General features: G+C 36.5%; 1 protein-coding gene across 4 annotated transcripts in view; it reads right to left on the reverse strand.

Annotated features, from left to right (window-relative positions):
- PDCD6IP (programmed cell death 6 interacting protein) overlaps positions 1-18,282 on the reverse strand; it is a 74,496-nt gene that overhangs the window by 41,495 nt on the left and 14,719 nt on the right. The window contains exons 4-7 of one of the 4 annotated variants that reach the window (XM_008585172.1): positions 7,827-7,954; positions 5,595-5,748; positions 4,354-4,454; positions 1,949-2,065 (exon numbers count right to left, since the gene is read on the reverse strand). In XM_008585172.1, coding sequence (XP_008583394.1) covers positions 1,949-2,065; positions 4,354-4,454; positions 5,595-5,748; positions 7,827-7,954 — 500 coding nt within the window. Of the gene's footprint in view, positions 1-1,948; positions 2,081-4,353; positions 4,455-5,594; positions 5,749-7,826; positions 7,955-18,282 lie in introns of all 4 variants that reach the window. The other 3 variants (XM_008585171.1, XM_008585169.1, XM_008585168.1) reach the window with 3 other exon arrangements.

Raw genomic sequence — 18,282 nt, forward strand, 5'->3', positions numbered from 1 at the left:
TGATGGGCCATAATAATCATATACAGTGTATATTGACAAAATAAAAATTTAACGAAAAAAAAAAAAAAGAAGTACAGCTCATGAGCTAATATTAAACCCAGGGCCAATTTTTCTTGGCTCTGGAAGTAATCCCAAGCAGCGATTTTACCTTTGCTGCCCTTTTACCTATTGTTGTGATTTTTCTGACTATGTGATTTTGTTTTTGTTTCTGGTTTGCACACAACCAATAAGTTATTTCATTTTGCTGGTAGCAATGACTAGAAAGCTGGTTTAATGGTGTAACTACATAATGATTTCTGTCAGAATCATGGGTTACTTTTCTCTACTGAATAAGAAGCTACAGAGAATATGGTTAGTCACCTTTTTGGTCTGTTTGTTATGTCTGCCTACTTGTGAGTTCAACTAATTTTAAAAATATTTCATGCCTATCTAAAAGAGGAACAAACTGCCCTTTGAGATCAGTGAGTGAGTGTGTTCTTTGTTAACTTCCGACCTACGACTAAACCACAAAACTGAAGCTACAAAGTCTGTGTGTCTGTAACTGAGAAAAGTCTTTATCTCTCATTGTGTTAACTTGAAAGAGTTTCCTTTTTCCAGAGGGTATTTAAAACAAAATTTCAAAAGAAGTTCTTCTCTGACTGGTCAACAAAGACTAAATAAGGGCTTACTTGAATCTAATAGTCCTAGAATTCATAGAAAATTTAAAAAAAAACTAAACTTCAAATAATTTTAACATGCTAGCCTTAAAAAAAAAAGTCCTTCCCACAGAAATTTCTTGTTCAGAAGCATTCTTCTTTAAGAATCTAAGTTACTACAATCAAAGTGAATCCCTGGACAAGTCAGACATGTTTGAAAATCAGGGTTTTATAAAAAACAAAATATGTCTCTCTGATTTTGTCAGTGTGGATTTGTTTTCTCATGCAGAGATTAACTAATTTGAACTTCCTAAACACTTCCACTGCTATGGTTTGAATGTCTCCACCCAAAGCTCATGTATTGGCAACGATTCCCAAAGCATCAGTGTTAAAAGACAGAGCCTAATAAGAGGTGAATCAATTAATGCGATTATTGCAGAGTGGGTTAGTCATCTCAAGAGTGGCTTTGCTATAAAATAAAGTTTGGCCCCCTGTTGCTCTCTGAGCTTTCTTGCCCTCCCTGCTTCTGCCGTGGGATGACGTTGCACAAAGGCCCTCAGCAGATGCCTGCAGCTTGATACTAGACTTTCCAGCCTCCAGACCTGCGAGAAATTAATTTCTTTTCTTTATAAATTACCCAGTGTCTGCAGTATTGTTACAGCAGCACAAAACAGACTAAGACATTTATAGTATCTAATACCCAGTCCACACTTGAATTTCCCTAATAGTCTTCTTCCTATCCTCTGCTTACCAATATTCAAAATACAAACAACTCACATAAACAGCTCTTGCTCCAGCTGCAAAGTTGCCACAGATGTCACAGCATGTGTCTGACAGCCCCAATGCAAACAGTATGGACACAACTAAATAGAAGGTACTCTACTGTTTACAAGATCTATTTTGTGTGTGCGTGCATGCGTGCGTGTGTGTGTGTGTGTGTGTGTGTGTGTATTTTAAAAAACAAACAAACAAAAAAAACACTGTCCTGAAGCTGTGGAATTTTGTCCTGTTTAAACCAAAGCTAGGCCAGAAGTTAAGCATTGCACATCCTCCTGGAGCACAGTAATTAATTTAGAATATTTTTACATTAAAATAAACATGAATAAGTAAAAGAATTAAATACAAATTTTGCATGAATTTCTTACATAAAACATGAGGCTTCAAAAACCGTGCAGCTGGTTAAGCCTAAAGATAAAAACAATCACTTGTCTCTTTTAATAGTGGGAATGATTTTCATGAGTAAACCTGAGAATCTCACTAGGGAAAAAACTGGAGATCCAAGTTACTTAACTATTTATTGCTAAGAGACTCACCTGTAACCTTGCAATCTCTTCTCCAAATTTCTTCTGCTGTTTTGCCAGGATAGACTGGTGGTATTCAGCATTGGCCTGCATGATACAGTGCTTTGCAGCCAAGACGGGGAACACCTCCTGGAAATAAAAATACTGACCAGGGGAGAGTCCAACCACACAAACCAGCACAGACAACATGGGATGCAGGAAGAAAAAGGAAAAGGAGACAGAAATTAGAATCACCCCATTAATGGTTTAGAGATAGGTTAGTCATTAGGTATAAACAGAGAAGAACACATGATTTTGCATGGATTGGATTTGATGAATTCAATTTTTTTCTCCCTGTTAAAATTAAGAGGTTTTTTTTAAACTTTTAATTGAAGCCAATTTAGGTTTTCACAATTCTCTTTAATTGAGCCATGAAGTCAACATTTTGTTTACAAAGAAGAAAGGAAAGCATGCATTAGAAAGAGAAGTGGAATGGACATTCACAGAGGAATACCAAGCACAGGGCTTTAAAAGCTTTCTTACGAGCCCTTCCCAGCCCTTAGAGTCAACTAAACCACCATTACTCACATATACTAATGAAATTGCTCTATAGCTGACTGTTTCATGTTTAAAAGACAAAAGACAGTAAAGTAAGTTCTCACTTAAATTCATATCCTAAGAGACTTCTTAGTAAAGATGAATTTTAGCCATATAAAAATGACGTAGTATAATGTAAACACTAACATTTCAGTATCATATACTCAGAAACACATCACACACAGAAAAATGCACTAAGTTCATGACTATTAATATGGTAAAGCATTATTTTGCCCTAATTTGTTTTGAAAATAAATCCAATCTAAATTAATATTAAAAGATCCAAAGACATAAACCAGAAAACCTGTTATAGTGACAGAGGCTGTTCCAAAATGCCAAATTCTAGCCTGCAAGCTCACTGCTTTTTAGAAAGTACATGATATTACAAAAATTCATGAAATATACTAGACAATCACTGTCTAGAAAAAATATAAAAGAATCAAAAACTGTGTTACACCTTGTGTGTTTTCCTCTCTCCCAGTGAATAATTTCCTAGCTCCCTGGATCACTATTTGTAGATATTCCGGTTTTATAACTAGAATATGAAAATACCTTATGAGCTTTATTAGCAAAAAAGAAAAAACAAAAGACATCTAAATCTCAAACTGCACTCATGCCAGTTCTCAAAGTAAGGCTACAGCAACTTGGTACGTAAACAGGAGATTTTCAAGGAATACCAGGAATGCTGCAGAGGTAGCTTCCAAGTCTTTGTAGGTGACATTCTTCTCTTCATGACAGGACTGAACTAATGGCCCAACAGGATGTAACGGTACACTGTGCAGCTGAACATGAGGACTTCCAGATGGAAAAAAAGGTGAGAGAAGATCCCAAGCCTCTTTTTAAGAGTAATGCTATTAGTATACAAGAGTCCTGGGCAAATTTCTAGGAGGCACTTGGTGTATTTTAAGTCCCCAAGAATTCTCACATTAATTCTTTATTGTTCATCTTCTGACTAATGTGTACTGTTGATGCACATATGTGCATTTTTATTTCACCCCAAAATTGTCTGCACTTTCATAATTTACAACGATTCCTGAATATGATTTATAAATCAAATTCCAACAAAAAAATCATGTAACAAACACCATATGCTATCATAAAGATGAAACTAATTCCTTGAACACTTCGAAAGAGTAGTTGAAATGTATTTCACTCAATCTTTAAGTTTCCTTTTTTAACCATTCCAAATTTACTACTTATTCTAGTCATTGCCTTTGTCATTTACAAATAATCATCACTGAATAGTCTTTTCAATTGCCACTTCAGAAAAGTTTACATTAAAACATAATACTTCCTGTAGTATGTGGTTTAAGATGGTTGATTTTCCTTAGCTGTCCATTAGCAGCCCAATTTTCTATAGCTGTTGGCAAAACTTAATTCTAATCAAAGTATCAGATGAATTTGTTTTCTTTTCCTTTTTTCTTTATGTCTGTGTCTGTGCTTTAAGACTCATCTTTAAGAAAACAGGACAATAATTAAAAGTGTGAACAATAAACATGCTCAAGTACTCATGCTTGCACCAAATCACCAGTGATTCAGAACTACACAATGCCTTGATTTGATAAAATTATGGAAGACAGATGGCCAAAGTTTTCTAGAAAGAATTTTAGCTTGGAAAAACAAGTTTAGTAAATGGTAAAGACAAAGGCATCCCCTTAATATTAAAGAACTGTTCATGCATCTTAAATTTAGAAAACTATTTCTACAAATATATTCTTCAAATGCCTCTAATAAAATTTCAAATTTCTTTATAATAATTTTCAACTTGCTTTTTATACACAAAAATGTCCAAATATTTCTACATGCAAAATAAACAAGTGTTTATAAAAACAATAACTGACCTTAGGGAGAGTATCTTTGTACTGACACTGTTTGAAAGCATCACCAAAATAATCTGCAGCTTGATTAGCCAATTTAGCTATGATGGCATCTTTCATTTTATCTGAAATAAAAACAAAATTGACCATTATAACTGAAGTAAATATGAGATAATCTGATATATGACTCAGTATAGACACTGAGATCACAAGTTTATACATCTTGTCTAAAAAAGGCTTTTTGATGAAATCAAGTCCTATGCATAAAATTTAAAATTATTTCACAGGCAAATCCAAAGAGAGAAAATAGATTAAGGGTTGCCAGCAGCTGGGGTAAAGGAGAAAGCAGGAGTGACTGTTAATGGGTATTAAGTTTCTTTCTGTGATGATGATAACATCGTAAAATAATATAATGGTAATGGCTATAAAACTATGAATATACTAAAAACCACTAATTGTGTACTTTAAAAGAATGGATTGTATTACACATGAATTCTATCTCAATATAAGCTATTATTTTAAAAGAAAAAATTATTCCAATCCATACCTCTTCCACATAATGACTGCTCTTATTTTCAACTTCCCTTAACATATTCAGCCAATATTCCAATGTCTCATATTAACTTATAAACCCTATAAGAATTGTTCTTATTCCCTCATTCACAGGGTCAGGGACTCATCATTTAGGTCTAGTTTAAACAGGACCTCCTCAAAGAAAGCCTGCTTGACTAATGAACCTAAAATTAGCACGACTCCCCCTGCACCCCATCCCACAGCCAGATCACCAGTCACTACCACATCATCCATTCTTATGTTCTTCATAGCAATTATCTCTCTGAAATTATCTTTATCATCTGCCCCCACATTAAAATGTAAGCTTCCTAAAAATAAGAACCTTGTTTGTCTGCTAACTCTGTTTATCTAGAGACTAGAACAGTGACTACCACACAGTAGGGACCTAATAAATATTTGCTGAATGAATGTTTGACATATTACAAACATACATAAATACTATTCCGGAATTCAGTGTTTAAAGACAATGGCTAATTATCCATTTCATAAGACTTCAAACACGGCCTGCATTCTTAAGTGTACATTTGTACACAAGTTCAGAAAAGGAGAGCTGAAATTTTTCAATAATCCATGTTATCAAGTTCAAAAAGGAAAGCCCTACATTGAACATATTATATTCGAATCACTTTCTTTGTTTAAACGCCTATCACTTATTTTCACATGCAACAAAATGAAGGACAAATTGGAGTTACCTCTTGTGGCTTTTAAAAAAAATACTTCTTGGGCCTGTGCCAGCATAATAAGACTGAGGGTTCCAACAGTATCTGGAGATATGTCCACGGTAGGCTCTCGATTTAAAGCAGATAAAACCGTTTCTTTAATATGTAAAAAGGCACCACTAGCAAACTAGACAAGGGGAAAAAAGAATTTCTTTAAAATCTGCAGGAACTCAGCAAGACTTAATTTTCTACTGTTATATACAAAAGTCATTTTGAATGTTAACTCAGTGAACAGTTACTACATTTAACCTTTCATATCATACAACACCACTGGAAAACATCTGGCCTACAGACAATAAGGGTATCTTTCCAAAACTCTATAGAGTAACAAGAGATTTAACAAACAGTAAAACTGCAGAGAAAAACAAAGTAAATTAATGGGACAAATTGATTAAGCTTATTATTATATATACTTCCTCAAAACTAATATAAGAATAGAGGCAGGGATAAAACATTATTGAAATGTTCTCAGTACTGAAATGCTCTTGCTTTGATCCCAAATAAATTCATCTTTCAAAATAATTAAACATGCTGCACTTAGGGGAAACCCCAAATAGTATATACACCTAGCCCTCTGAGGAACAGCATTACTAACATCCATTGCTAATGATTTCTGTTTGGCCTAGAACTCCCTAGTGAAATGTTCCCTACCAGATTTTTCATCCCAATTATATTTTGTTTTCTTAATACAAAAATAACTTTGCTTTTATGAGACAAATGACACTAAGCAAAAGGATGCAGTCAGTCTGGAATTAAAGGTGGTGTGTGTTAGATAGGTAGGCCATATAGAGATAACTCAAAGCTAACAGTATTAAAATGAGCATATTTTCTGCAGTCATAAAGTATAGTAAAACTAGAATATCTGCAAGGACTGATCAGCTGACCCTGTTTAGTAAACTAACAGAATCATAAACTAGAACAACGAGGATGAGGAACTGGAGGTCTAGAGAGGTTACAGAATTTGCCCAAGGGCACATAGCTTCTGGGTGGCAAGCAACCTAGACAAGGACCTAGGTTTAATACCTCCAGTTCTCTTTCCTTCATACTAAGTAACCTGCTACGAACACTCACAGAATAAAATATTTACTCAATAATTCAGAATGTCCTCTAAAATATCACATACCAATTGAGTTACAGTTTTTAATAGAAATTTTACTTCATTTTCAAATTTTAAAATACTTGTCAGCTATGGCTTCAAAAAGAAATAGTGTGTCCATTATGTTTGTCATCTATTCCCATCCAGATTGTATGGCAAGCCACAATTTAGAGCATGTTGTTTGCTTAAAGTATATTTCCTTTCACTTTTCCAGAACAGCATTCCTCATCTCTCCCCTGAATTTAAACAGACTCTACCTCTGAGACAAGCAAATTCCACAGGGAGACAGTGGAAGGAACATTTGGAATTACACGAAATTCAGAACACCTGAAACCCAAATGGACAGCTTTAATGACACTTCTAATCTTTAGTCTCCTTGTGTTTAAAATGGGAATGATGTTACATTACATGACATGCATCACAAGGTTTATATGAAATTCAAATAATGTTCCTGAAAATACTTTGTAAATTGTAAAACATATTTTTATTATTTTTTATAAGATATAACTTAACAATAATCACTATTATTCTTTTAACTGAAAGAGTTGAGTAAATAATAAAAAACTGTCACAAAATAACATGCCATATTAGTGAACGATTAGTACCTAAAATATAGATTTAGCCAACTTAAGAACATTACGTCTGACCACATTTAAATATCACCTCTCCATGAGTCTCAGAGTTAAACTTTTATTTTCTTGCCAAATGGTCTTAATTTTTGTGACACAGGTGTGTCTCACTCTAAGAAAACATAAAAATAATGTACAAATTTTTTTAATGAGGTCATTTATTTAAAAGGGATTTACCATAATTGTATGAGATTTTGTCTCATACATTTAATTATTTGGTCAATCGAATTTATTGAGCCTCTATTATGTGCCAGGCACTGTGCTAGGTGCTGGGTATTAAATGGTGAGGAAAAACAGACCTGGTCTATAGATACTTTATCTAAGGGCTTCAACAGTAAGAATCAATTCATTTAAATCGTACATTACTTTTCAAGAAAACATCTGTTGCGTAATGAAGAATCTATAAACCTAAATGCAAATTATTTTCAGTGTCATCCAACTTAATGTTGATCATTATGTAGTAACTACTTTTCTGCATACCTGGTAATGTTTAGCAGCAATTTTCAATCCTTCGTCATTATCCAGGTTCTGTTCTGCTGCAATCTGGCTAGCTAAGGCTGCACAATTGAATAACACACAGCTCTTTTCATATCCTAAGCTTGCAAGAGCTGTAAAAAATTGAGAAGAAAAAATTTATCAGATTATTTTTTCTAAAGAAAATGAATATTTCAACGAGAAATACTATGATCACTATCCCATTGGCCCTCACAAAAACAAGTTTCCAGATCTATATTTCAATGAGAAATGTTATGACCACTATCCCATTGGCCCTCACAAAAACAAGTTTCCAGATCTGCTTTCTCACCTATCATATGCTCCCATAATTCAAGCTGCCCTGCCAGGCATTTATTTTCACAACAATACTCCCATCACCTAAAACTCAAAAGATCAACAAATTATTTTTCTCTCCTTCCCTTTACTTCCACATTTCTACTACAGTCATGTTCAAAATATAAAAGTCATTCTCAAGTCGTTTCTCATTAAGTGAGAAATAAATTCAAATAAATTTCTTAAATTCAAATAAATTCTTTCCATTCTTCCACCACCTCTCAGAACTGTATCTTCCCACCACATTTAAACCAGTTCATTACTACAAAGCTAAGTCAACTCAAGCACCTCCTAACTGGCCTTCCATGCCTCACTACCTCATACCAATACATTTCGCAGAGGGCTACCAGATTAGTCTTGTTAAAATGCAACTGTGGGCCGGCCCGGTGGCGCACTGCTTACAGTGCGCCGCTTGGGAGTGCGGTGGTGCTCCCGCCGAGGGTTCGGATCCCACATACAGACCGGTTCCCGCTCACTGGCTGAGCGAGGTGTGGGCACGACACCGAGGGTTGCGATCCCATTGCCGGTCCGGTACGGGCGCGACACTGAGGGTTGAGATCCGTTGCCGGACACGAAAAAAGACAAAAAGGAAAAAAAAAAAAATGCAACTGTGGTCAAGAATCTACACACCTCAGATCCATTAAGATAGCTACTTTTAAAAAATAAATAAATAAATAGTAATTGTTGACGGGGATGTAGAGAAATTGGAACCTTTGTACACAGTTGGTGGGAAAATAAAAGGGTGTAGCTGCTGTGGAAAACAGGTGGTCAGGTCCTCAAAAATTTAAAAGCAGAATTACCATATGACCAAACGATTCCACTTCTGGGTATATACACAAAAAAACTGAAAGCAGAGTCTCAAAGAAATTTATGTGCACCCATGTTCATAGCAGCATTATTCACAGCAGCCAACAGGTAAGAGCAATGCAGGTGTCCATCAACTGCTAAATGATAACCAAAATGTGGTACATACACAAAACAGATATTATATAACCTTAAAAAGGAAGAAAATCACATGCTACAGCATGGATGAACCTTGACGAAATTATGTTAAGTGAAATAAGCCAATCACAAAAAGACAAATACTGTATGATTTAACTTATATGGAGTACCTAGAGTAGTCAAATTCATTGAACAGAAAGTAGAAAGGTATTTACCAGGAACTGAGGGAGGAGGGGTGGTTGTTTAAAAAGTACAGTCTCAGATTTGCAAGATGAAATGTTCTGTAGATCTATTTCACGAGATTACACCTAACACTACTGAACTGTACACTTAAAAACTGTTAAGATAATAAATTATATATTATGTACTTCCTACAACAATTTTTTAAAAAGATAAATACTATGTGATTCTACTTATATGAGGTACCTAGAGTAGTTAAATGCAGAGACAGAAAATAGAATGGTGGTTGCCAGGGGCTAGGGTGGTGTGGGGAGTAGATGGAAGTTATTGTTTAATGGGTACAGAATTTCAGTTTTGTAAGATGAAAAAGCATTCTAGAAATGGATGATTGTGATAGTTGCACAATAATGTAAATGAACTTAATAGCACTGAACTGTACACTTAAAATGGTTAAGATGATATAATGTATGTATTTTACCACAAAAATAATTTTTCTTTTAAATCTAAAATAGCTCTCTATTACTTGTAGAATTCAATCACAGTGGAATTCATGGTCTTGCGTGATGTGCCAGACATTGACCACCAAGCAAAATAATCAAAAAGCTCCTTACAAAAAACACTGAACAAACCATCTGAAAAAACCAGAACACTACAGTTGTGTCTGTGCCACAGAATAGTGCAATAAAGTGAAGCCCTCCTTGTTACAGTATTTTGGTAGCCTCCCTAGTAATAGTGGCCAGCTTTCAACTTGCTTCCAAACCAATTCTAGCCTCCTCACTCTAGAGTGAAGCAGATATACGAGGGTACCTTAAAATGTTTATGGAAGAATAGAATGAAAAGATAATGTGAATCTTTCCATGAACTTTTTGAAGTACCCTTGTATGTACCAGCTACTCTAATGTACATTCTTAAATAAACACATGGAAAATCTAGAATAACCAGATATGAGGAGAGCCTACACTGAAATAAAGGAAAATCAAAGTGAACTGAAATACTAAGCCCAGAGTAAAAAAAGACAATTCTAGTAACAGAAGATAGTATTTCAAAGATCATAACTAGCATCCTTAAATCAAAGGTTAAACATCCATAAAATAAGGATGTTATTTTTTTTTTAATTAGTGAATAAGAAAAAGCTCCTGGAAATTAAAAGCTTAATTACTAAAATTTTCTCAAAAGAAGTATTAGAAAATATCTAGGTAGCCTCCCAGAAAGTAGAACATGAAGAAATAAAAATATAAGAAGTATGAGTGAATAACTCAGAACAACCAATATCCAACTAATAAAGTATCCCAAGAGAAGAGAGGGGAAAAAAGACAATGAAATTATCAAAGAAATATCAGAAAATTTCCCAGCGCTGAAGGGAGATATGAGTCTTCAAACTAAAATGCCAATAATAAATGTCATAGCCAAAGAATGAGATCCGATTAGATCTTTTAAGATTTCTAAACATGAGGGGTGAAGAGAAGATTGTAAAAATATTCCCAAGAGAAAAGAAACAGATCACCTGCAAAAGAACAAAAACCAGACTTTTCATCAGTAACACTAGATACTAAAGGCAAGGAAACAATGTCTTCAAATTCTGAAGAAATATAAATTAAGTTAATTTGACAAATACATATTGAGGCCAGTATAGTAGAAAGGAGAGAGGAAGGGACAAAACAGTAGGTGATGGCGTCAGGGAAGCAAAAGAGAGCCAGCTGTGCTGTAAATAAAGCCTTTAGCTTTTACTTTGAGTGAGGTGTGAAGTCGATAGAGTTTTCAACAGAGAATCACTCAGCCCACACTGGAAAACAGACCATAGGGGAGCAACAGACTGGGGGAAGCAGGAGACTAGACAGGTAGCTGCTGCAGTAAGGTGGTGAAAGGCAATGATGGCTCTGACCAGAATGTCAGCAGGAGAGGTGCTAAGAAGTAACTAGATTTTGAATACACTTGAAAGGAAAATCTGATAGGGTTTGCTGATGAATTAATGGGCTGTGGGGAATGAAGTGAAATAGAGTCAAGAATGACTCCAAAGTTTTACCTAAGCAACTAGGTGCCCGAATTTCAAACCAAATTCATGTGAGGGCAGAATATATTCATTATCAGAAAGAAGAGATTTAGAAAGTTGACCTTTGGGCCGGCCCAGTGGCGCACTGCTACACTGCGCCGCTTGGGAGCGCGGTGGCGCTCCCGCCGAGAGTTCGGATCCCACATACAGACCGGTTCCCGCTCACTGACTGAGCGAGGTGTGGGAGCAACACTGAGGGTTGCGATCCGTTGCCGGCCACGGAAAAAGACAAAAAGGAAAAAAAAAAAAAAAGAAAGTTGACCTTTGGGCCGGCCCAGGGGCGCACTGCTACAGTGCGCCGCTTGGGAGCGCGGTGGCGCTCCCGCCGAGAGTTCGGATCCCACATACAGACCGGTTCCCGCTCACTGACTGAGCGAGGTGTGGGAGCAACACTGAGGGTTGCGATCCGTTGCCGGCCACGGAAAAAGACAAAAAGGAAAAAAAAAAAAAAAGAAAGTTGACCTTTGGGCCGGCCCAGGGGCGCACTGCTACAGTGCGCCGCTTGGGAGCGCGGTGGCGCTCCCGCCGAGAGTTCGGATCCCACATACAGACCGGTTCCCGCTCACTGACTGAGCGAGGTGTGGGAGCAACACTGAGGGTTGCGATCCGTTGCCGGCCACGGAAAAAGACAAAAAGGAAAAAAAAAAAAAAAGAAAGTTGACCTTTGGGCCGGCCCAGGGGCGCACTGCTACAGTGCGCCGCTTGGGAGCGCGGTGGCGCTCCCGCCGAGAGTTCGGATCCCACATACAGACCGGTTCCCGCTCACTGACTGAGCGAGGTGTGGGAGCAACACTGAGGGTTGCGATCCGTTGCCGGCCACGGAAAAAGACAAAAAGGAAAAAAAAAAAAAAAAAGAAAGTTGACCTTTCTCCGAAAGTTACCTAAGAATATATCCTAGCAAAAGAGGAAGACACAATATCCAGAAAACAATGGCTTTAACCTAGGGAAGCAGCTATGTAGCAGCTTTAGCGAGCAAACAGTCCCAATTCAATCAAGAAAGCACAACAAGCCATAAAGGGAGTCTCTGAGCAAAGGGGAGACTAGAGACATAGGTAGTTTGGAAAATCCTGAGAATATGATAAAAGCGCAGAATGTGTGTGGTGGTGGAGCAATCAAAACCTCTAAAAAAAACACAAAGTAGTACAAGAAAGTCATGGTCTACATACGAAGCAATTGGCCCACTAAATGACAGAAAGACAGCACACTTCTAGAAGAATGAAAAATATTTCAGGCAACAGATAAGAAGAGTAAACTGTTTATATACCAGGTATATATCCCGGCCTATTGTATTTCCCATTAATATCATCATCTCAGGCTGTAGTCTGTCAATTTACTTTGACAAATTTTCATGTATAAGAGATTTTGTGAGCACTTTTTTTGTTTTTGTAATTAAATCTTATATTTTTTCCTTTACAATTTCTTCTAATACATCTAAACTAGTCTGTTGTGCCCAGATCAGCTGCAGACAAGACCAGAGCTTTCCATTAAAATCCTTAAAAAGTGAGATCAAGATCCTGAAGTATTGGGCCGGCCCGGTGGCGCATTGGACAGTGCGCTGCTTGGGAGCGTGGCGGCGCTCCCACCGAGGGTTCGGATCCCATGTGGAGACCNTGCAACTGTGGTCAAGAATCTACACACCTCAGATCCATTAAGATAGCTACTTTTAAAAAATAAATAAATAAATAGTAATTGTTGACGGGGATGTAGAGAAATTGGAACCTTTGTACACAGTTGGTGGGAAAATAAAAGGGTGTAGCTGCTGTGGAAAACAGGTGGTCAGGTCCTCAAAAATTTAAAAGCAGAATTACCATATGACCAAACGATTCCACTTCTGGGTATATACACAAAAAAACTGAAAGCAGAGTCTCAAAGAAATTTATGTGCACCCATGTTCATAGCAGCATTATTCACAGCAGCCAACAGGTAAGAGCAATGCAGGTGTCCATCAACTGCTAAATGATAACCAAAATGTGGTACATACACAAAACAGATATTATATAACCTTAAAAAGGAAGAAAATCACATGCTACAGCATGGATGAACCTTGACGAAATTATGTTAAGTGAAATAAGCCAATCACAAAAAGACAAATACTGTATGATTTAACTTATATGGAGTACCTAGAGTAGTCAAATTCATTGAACAGAAAAGTAGAAAGGTATTTACCAGGAACTGAGGGAGGAGGGGTGGTTGTTTAAAAAGTACAGTCTCAGATTTGCAAGATGAAATGTTCTGTAGATCTATTTCACGAGATTACACCTAACACTACTGAACTGTACACTTAAAAACTGTTAAGATAATAAATTATATATTATGTACTTCCTACAACAATTTTTTAAAAAGATAAATACTATGTGATTCTACTTATATGAGGTACCTAGAGTAGTTAAATGCAGAGACAGAAAATAGAATGGTGGTTGCCAGGGGCTAGGGTGGTGTGGGGAGTAGATGGAAGTTATTGTTTAATGGGTACAGAATTTCAGTTTTGTAAGATGAAAAAGCATTCTAGAAATGGATGATTGTGATAGTTGCACAATAATGTAAATGAACTTAATAGCACTGAACTGTACACTTAAAATGGTTAAGATGATATAATGTATGTATTTTACCACAAAAATAATTTTTCTTTTAAATCTAAAATAGCTCTCTATTACTTGTAGAATTCAATCACAGTGGAATTCATGGTCTTGCGTGATGTGCCAGACATTGACCACCAAGCAAAATAATCAAAAAGCTCCTTACAAAAAACACTGAACAAACCATCTGAAAAAACCAGAACACTACAGTTGTGTCTGTGCCACAGAATAGTGCAATAAAGTGAAGCCCTCCTTGTTACAGTATTTTGGTAGCCTCCCTAGTAATAGTGGCCAGCTTTCAACTTGCTTCCAAACCAATTCTAGCCTCCTCACTCTAGAGTGAAGCAGATATACGAGGGTACCTTAAAATGTTTATGGAAGAATAGAATGAAAAGATAATGTGAATCTTTCCATGAACTTTTTGAAGTACCCTTGTATGTACCAGCTACTCTAATGTACATTCTTAAATAAACACATGGAAAATCTAGAATAACCAGATATGAGGAGAGCCTACACTGAAATAAAGGAAAATCAAAGTGAACTGAAATACTAAGCCCAGAGTAAAAAAAGACAATTCTAGTAACAGAAGATAGTATTTCAAAGATCATAACTAGCATCCTTAAATCAAAGGTTAAACATCCATAAAATAAGGATGTTATTTTTTTTTTAATTAGTGAATAAGAAAAAGCTCCTGGAAATTAAAAGCTTAATTACTAAAATTTTCTCAAAAGAAGTATTAGAAAATATCTAGGTAGCCTCCCAGAAAGTAGAACATGAAGAAATAAAAATATAAGAAGTATGAGTGAATAACTCAGAACAACCAATATCCAACTAATAAAGTATCCCAAGAGAAGAGAGGGGAAAAAAGACAATGAAATTATCAAAGAAATATCAGAAAATTTCCCAGCGCTGAAGGGAGATATGAGTCTTCAAACTAAAATGCCAATAATAAATGTCATAGCCAAAGAATGAGATCCGATTAGATCTTTTAAGATTTCTAAACATGAGGGGTGAAGAGAAGATTGTAAAAATATTCCCAAGAGAAAAGAAACAGATCACCTGCAAAAGAACAAAAACCAGACTTTTCATCAGTAACACTAGATACTAAAGGCAAGGAAACAATGTCTTCAAATTCTGAAGAAATATAAATTAAGTTAATTTGACAAATACATATTGAGGCCAGTATAGTAGAAAGGAGAGAGGAAGGGACAAAACAGTAGGTGATGGCGTCAGGGAAGCAAAAGAGAGCCAGCTGTGCTGTAAATAAAGCCTTTAGCTTTTACTTTGAGTGAGGTGTGAAGTCGATAGAGTTTTCAACAGAGAATCACTCAGCCCACACTGGAAAACAGACCATAGGGGAGCAACAGACTGGGGGAAGCAGGAGACTAGACAGGTAGCTGCTGCAGTAAGGTGGTGAAAGGCAATGATGGCTCTGACCAGAATGTCAGCAGGAGAGGTGCTAAGAAGTAACTAGATTTTGAATACACTTGAAAGGAAAATCTGATAGGGTTTGCTGATGAATTAATGGGCTGTGGGGAATGAAGTGAAATAGAGTCAAGAATGACTCCAAAGTTTTACCTAAGCAACTAGGTGCCCGAATTTCAAACCAAATTCATGTGAGGGCAGAATATATTCATTATCAGAAAGAAGAGATTTAGAAAGTTGACCTTTGGGCCGGCCCAGTGGCGCACTGCTACAGTGCGCCGCTTGGGAGCGCGGTGGCGCTCCCGCCGAGAGTTCGGATCCCACATACAGACCGGTTCCCGCTCACTGACTGAGCGAGGTGTGGGAGCAACACTGAGGGTTGCGATCCCGTTGCCGGTCCCGGTCCGGTACGGGCGCGACACTGAGGGTTGCGATCCGTTGCCGGACACGAAAAAAGACAAAAAGGAAAAAAAAAAAAAGAAAGTTGACCTTTCTCCGAAAGTTACCTAAGAATATATCCTAGCAAAAGAGGAAGACACAATATCCAGAAAACAATGGCTTTAACCTAGGGAAGCAGCTATGTAGCAGCTTTAGCGAGCAAACAGTCCCAATTCAATCAAGAAAGCACAACAAGCCATAAAGGGAGTCTCTGAGCAAAGGGGAGACTAGAGACATAGGTAGTTTGGAAAATCCTGAGAATATGATAAAAGCGCAGAATGTGTGTGGTGGTGGAGCAATCAAAACCTCTAAAAAAAACACAAAGTAGTACAAGAAAGTCATGGTCTACATACGAAGCAATTGGCCCACTAAATGACAGAAAGACAGCACACTTCTAGAAGAATGAAAAATATTTCAGGCAACAGATAAGAAGAGTAAACTGTTTATATACCAGGTATATATCCCGGCCTATTGTATTTCCCATTAATATCATCATCTCAGGCTGTAGTCTGTCAATTTACTTTGACAAATTTTCATGTATAAGAGATTTTGTGAGCACTTTTTTTGTTTTTGTAATTAAATCTTATATTTTTTCCTTTACAATTTCTTCTAATACATCTAAACTAGTCTGTTGTGCCCAGATCAGCTGCAGACAAGACCAGAGCTTTCCATTAAAATCCTTAAAAAGTGAGATCAAGATCCTGAAGTATTGGGCCGGCCCGGTGGCGCATTGGACAGTGCGCTGCTTGGGAGCGTGGCGGCGCTCCCACCGAGGGTTCGGATCCCATGTGGAGACCGGTTCCCGCTCACTGGCTGAGTGCAGTGCGGACGCAACACCGAGGGTTGCGATCCCGTTACCGGTCAGTAAAAAAGACAAAAAGGAAAAAAAAAAAAAGAAAGAAAAAAAAAAGATCCTGAAGTATTACTTTAAAGAATTGTAACAGTAGATGAAACATGGCTTTACCAGTACAATTCTGAAGACAAAGCACAATCAAAGCCATGGCTACCAAGAGGTAGAAATGGTCCAGTCAAAGCAAAAGTGGATTGGTAAAGAACAAAGGTCATGGCAACAGTTTTTTTGGAATGCTCAAGGTATTTTACTTCTTGACTTTCTGGAGGACCAAAGAATAACACCTGCCTACTATGAGAGTGTTTGGAGAAAGTTAGCCAAAACTTTAGCGGAAAAACACCCAGAAAGCTTCACCTGTGACTCCCTCTCCACCACAATGCTCCTGCTCATTCCTCTCATCAAACAAGGGCAATTTTGTGAGAGTTTCAATGGGAAATCATTAGGCTTCTCCTTACAGTCCTGATTTGGCTCCTTATGACTTCTTTTTGTTTCCTAATCTTAAAAAGTTTTTAAAGGTCACCCACTTTTCTTCAGTTAATAATGTAAAACCAGACTGCACTAACATGGTTAAATTCCCAGGACCTTCAGTTGGTTGAATTCATAGACACTAAACCCACAGATAGAGGGCCAAATACACTACATAAGGTGTAAGTATATACCTTATATATACTATATGTAAGGCATATATGAGTATATATTATATAGTATATATTGTTTTATTATATAAAATATTATATTATACTATATATAAGGCAAATATATATTTATAATATATACTATATTATATAATATATAATGTGTTCCCTGGACTTTGGACTTTCCAGCCTCCAAAACTGTAAGCAATAAATTGTGTTTTCTTTATACATTACCCAGTTCCAGGTACTTTGTTATAAGCAACAAAAACAGATTAATACAATATACTATATATATACATTTTAGTACAATATATATTTATATATGCCTTACATAGTTTATATTATGTAACTTTATATGTTATATACATTGTTTTATTACAATATTAATAATATACTATATTATTATTCACTGCACCTAATACTTTTTCAGCACTGTTCTAAGGACTTTTTAATGCACCTAAGCACCCAGTAAGATAAAAAGTATTATACCTACTTCACAGATGAGAAAATTAAGGCATTGAGAGGTTATCTTGCCCAAGCTGGTAGACCAAAAAGCCTTCATACATCTGACCTTTGGTTATGATGTTATACCTGTAATATTATTTTCTTCCTAGAAAAGCCAAATTCATCCTTCAAGGCCTACCTCAAACATTGCTTGCTTTCAACAGGTAAAATTAATTTCTTCTTCATCTATGCTCCCATGAGTTTGTTCATAGGCTGATTTAGTAAATACGAAGCTACTTCAAAAAGTTCATGGAAATATTCATATTATCCTTTAATTATATTCTTCCATGAACTTTTTGAAGTACCCTCACATTACATTTTAGGATGTTCTACTGTCTTCCCAACCAAACTGAATACTACTGTCTTATTCATTTTTTATGACTAGGACGGTGCCTGGCAAGGTATATAGGCTCTCTACAAATATTCTGAAATTGTATTAAAAGTTGGAAGTTAAAAAGAAAATGAGATGTAAAAACTTTTACTATTTACAAAGAGTCACTAGGAGAGC

Source organism: Galeopterus variegatus, unplaced genomic scaffold (genome assembly GCF_000696425.1).
Source record: "Galeopterus variegatus unplaced genomic scaffold, G_variegatus-3.0.2 Scaffold3476, whole genome shotgun sequence".
In the NCBI taxonomy this organism is placed as follows: Eukaryota; Metazoa; Chordata; class Mammalia; order Dermoptera; family Cynocephalidae; genus Galeopterus; species Galeopterus variegatus.